The sequence below is a fragment of the Pristiophorus japonicus genome, chromosome 9 (genome assembly GCF_044704955.1).
Source record: "Pristiophorus japonicus isolate sPriJap1 chromosome 9, sPriJap1.hap1, whole genome shotgun sequence".
NCBI classification, from domain to species: domain Eukaryota; kingdom Metazoa; phylum Chordata; class Chondrichthyes; family Pristiophoridae; genus Pristiophorus; species Pristiophorus japonicus.
In genome coordinates, this window is record NC_091985.1 from 176,466,895 (window position 1) to 176,471,205 (window position 4,311).

At 41.9% G+C, this 4,311-nt stretch overlaps 1 protein-coding gene across 1 annotated transcript; it reads left to right on the plus strand.

The window, feature by feature from the left end:
* Window positions 1-675: 675 nt before the first annotated feature.
* LOC139273968 (probable G-protein coupled receptor 139) lies at window positions 676-3,662 on the plus strand. Its single transcript, XM_070891040.1, has 3 exons — window positions 676-807; window positions 1,938-2,091; window positions 2,770-3,662. Exons 1-3 carry the CDS (start codon window positions 676-678, stop codon window positions 3,660-3,662), a joined length of 1,179 nt encoding a protein of 392 aa, XP_070747141.1.
* Window positions 3,663-4,311: the final 649 nt, after the last annotated feature.

Below are 4,311 nucleotides of genomic sequence, written 5' to 3' on the forward strand. Positions count from 1 at the left end.
ACAGCTGTTGAAATATAATCTCCTGTTTGAATTCTTCAGTATTATGTTTTGCTGGATTGCAGATTAATATGCTTTACTAGTCCACAATTTTATTACTTTAGTTCAATTTCCCCTCCTTTTTCAATTAATGGAAGTAGTCATGTACCTAGGTTTTATTTACAGTTAAAAGACTCATTGTCTTCAAAAGCCTTGGGTTCATCATCAGCTAAAGCTTTATTACAGAGGCCTAAGACCAGTCTCTGTGGTTGGATGGATTTTCCACATTTCCGCTTTTTGGGGGTATATCCCAGGGTTTTCAGTTCGCTCTCAATGTAGAAGATCCATGGAGGTTAACAGACAGGTGAACATGTGTATGTGAGTAGGCGGTATGAGGAATGGGTCGCATCTTCGACTGAAAGGGCAGGTATCATATTATTCTCAGTCGTACTTTGTAAACTACTGTTTACATTTTGTAAGGTATTAATTATTGCTTATGCTAAATAAAGCCATATAATTTTAACGAATATGGTGTCGATGTTGAAGAATTGACCAGCCAACGGACCTGAAAACGACAACAATGGGTGGTTCTTGAAGTGAAGGTCAGCCTTCTCTTTAACTGGTCAAATCCTGAGGTGATGGTGGACCTTATTTAAATGGGCAGTCAAAGTGGTGATCAAGAGCATTCTCTGTAACCAGATGAACCTTGAGATGATGATGGGCTTTCTCTTTAAACGGGAGAGACTTGAGGTGATGATGGAAATTTTATTTCACCCGGCAGTTCATGAGGTGATGGGGGGCCTTCTTTACCAGGAAGGCTTTGATGTGATGGTGGGTCTGTTTTTAAATGTGCAGTTAACATGTGCACCAGGAAGGGATTTTGGGATGTCAGAGTTTGCAAGAAATGGATTCGCAATAGCAGAAGGTTTGTCTCATGGACACGATGAGCTCGGTTAGGACATGAGGGGAGATATTTGAAAATCTAGCCAAAGATCATATTTCAGAGCTAGAGCAGGGGATGCTTTCCTTGATGGGGATGGGGAAGGATAATTTCAGTATCAAGTGACAAATAATTCTATCAGTTCCTCGGAGTTGATCTTGGAGGTGTGTGCAGAAGGGACAGAGCAGAGGTGTTTAACAATATGGTTTGTTAGTTTTGAAAGGAAGGCGGGTTCTATGTTTAATTTCAATGATAATATTGGCAATTGGATCAGCTTAGGTGAAAGATGCACGATCTGACAGGGCTTTAAGTGTAGAGCCAGCTGCGACATTAAATGAGTAAACCAGTTGTGGGCCAGATACGATCAAATAATTGCCTTGGACCCATGGGAGCTACAATGGGATCCATTCCTGGGAAAGTGACCAGTGTAGGAGAGGGTAAGAGTTTTACCAGGGACAAGGACATCAACACTGTCAGTGAGTGAGCTGGTCGACAGCTGCAGAACTACCTTGGAAAATGGACAAGTTACTCAGTCGGGAGTTCTCAAAGGTCGTAAGTGAATTGCGGAGAGATTTCCTCACCTGCATAGATGCAGCTAGAAGTGGGGTTGGAATGCAATAGGGGATGTGGATGGTGAACGATTCATGAAGATTGCCTTTTATGTGACTGCAAAAAGAGAGCCGACTGAGTTGGCAAGCTTGAAGAAATCAAGTTGACAATCAGTGTGCTCAGACCGTTGATTTAACATTTTTCGTCCTTGCTCATTATTGAAGTACTTTCATATCAATGGGCCGTTCTACTCTACATCCATATATTTAGTGGTGCGAGGAGTCTTGGTTTGAAAGGGGTTAACTGAATGTGTTTGTTCATTGACTGTAATTGATATCAGACCCCATACATTAATGAAATGTGTTTGTTCGGTGACTGTAATTAATGTGTCTCTCCATGGACCATAATTGTATCACTGGAGACATTATCTCTTCTATTAAAACGGCGAACATCTCAACGTGTTTTACCACAGTCTCGCAGAGAGCATCAACTCCGGCATTCAGCGATCAGCGGCTCTACCGAGAGGAGAAGAATGTATTTAATGATCAGTGAGTTTAAGATACTCGCGTTCATTTTTGAGATAGAAAAGATATACTATCCCATTCTGGCTGTGGTCGGGGTCCCTGGTAAGTCACTATGTCCGACTACTCATGTTGTAGATCATGTTTAACTGTGTGATTGCATTATCTCATTGAGGTCAAAGTATCCAGAAACTAATTGAACCCACAGATTCTCTCTGGCTTTGGGGCTGATAATGTTCCATGATTCCACAATGTGACTGTGTCACTGACTCACTTTCACTGGACTGACTCCTGTCATTTCTGCTGGGGAGTCTCCGGATCATCCGCTGTATTATGGCGGATGTTTGGTGTAAAACCACGATGACCCACCCAGACATTTCATGCACAGTCCAATTACGCAAACTAACTCCTGATTGGGTGCAGACTGGGAACAGAATCCCAGAAGATTGATGGTTCCAGGGTTCCTGCTGCAGCAGGCAATGAATTAACAAACTTGGAAATGAGGGCTAATGCCACTTCAGTATTGATCCTCTGATTAGATGGAACATTACTCTTGCAATATTAAATCCCATTTCCGGGTTCAGTTTACCATTCATTGCTGATAGTGAGTTGTACAGTTTGCATTGTACATCCTGTCTCAAGCAGAAAGCCCTTTCTCGGGATTATTAAATTCCATCACTGGAAGCAGTATTAAATGTAGAAATGTTACCCCAATGACATCAACCCACTGAATTCACATTCGTCCTGTTGCGTTAATTTCCTGTTGATTTCCGTTCCTCACAGCTAACGCAATGACGATTTTGATGCTGTCTCGGGGAAAGTGCGGTCTCTCCAAATGTGTCACTCGCTACTTGGTGGCCATGGCAGCCGCGGATCTACTGGTCGTTATCACTGACCTGATATTGAGGCAGATTCCAGTTGTTCATCGTCTAGATTTTGTGCGGGGAATCCCCGTGTGTAATATCCACGCCGTCCTGCTTTATGCAGCCACAGACTGTTCTGTCTGGTTCACAGTCACTTTCACCTTTGATCGATTCGTGGCAATTTGTTGCCAGAAGCTGAAAATTAAATATTGCACTGAGAAAACCGCGGCTATGGCTCTTGGAACAGTGACTGTGCTGAGCTGTTTGAAGAATATTTTCTGGTACTTTATGTATTTACGTAAGTACACGTTTACCAATACCCCCTGGTTCTGTTATGTGAGTGTTCTTGTTATGGTTTCATATTTGTGGGGAACAATCGAGCTTCTTCATTCTATTCTAACCCCTTGTGTCCCTTTTGTCCTGATTCTGCTCCTCAATGCTTTAACCATCAGACACATTTTAGTGGCCAGCAGAGCCCGCAGGAGACTCCGGGATCACAGCAGCGAGGGGATCGCCAGTGACATAGAGATGAAGAAACGAAGGAAATCCATCATTTTACTGCTCATTATTTCAGGGAATTTCATTCTGTTATGGGCGGTGTTTATGCTCTTTTCTATTTGGAACCGGATGTCATATTTAGGTTATTATACTTTACATTTACCTTCTTACGTGAAAGAAATAGGATTCATGCTCCAGCTTCTGAGTTGCTGCACAAACACTTGTGTTTATGCCATGACCCAGACTAAATTCAGAGAGCAGTTGAAGAATGTGGTTAAATGTCCCTTTCTCCTCATTGTTAAAATCATTCCATGATGATAACGACTGTAGGCAATGCAGCAGTAGAAATCAACATGATGTATGGAAAGAAGAGAAGAAGGAGGAGGCCATGGTGGATATCCATGTTTTCTCATGCAGAAAGCAAAATAAACACAATATAGATGACATTGCGGCAGATATGTTGAAAGGGAACGCTACTTGACGTGGGGACGTCGAGGTTTAAACAATCACATATTAAACAGCCATAGTTTGCACGGCTTGACACAATTATCCTGATAAAATGTACAACACTCCGGAACCTTTCAGGGATTTTGACCTCGATATCACGAGTAGTCAAGGGAATAAGATTAGGACACGCGCTGAAATATTTCGTAGACTAACGAAGCACATAAGCAGATAATTCGCCCCATCGTGCATTTGTCATCTCTTTGAAAGAGCTATACAATTATTCCCACTCAGCTGCTCTTTCCTCATATTTCTGAAAATTCAACATCTCAAGTATTTATCCAATTCACTTGTGATCGTTAATACTGAATCGTTTTCCTCCACACTTTCAGTCAGGTCATTAAGGATATTAATTCGAGGTGTTAAAAAACTTCTCATTTCCCCATTAGATTTCTTATCAAGTGTCTTAAATCTGGATCCTCTGGTTATTGGCCCTCCAGCCAGTGGAAACAATTTCCTT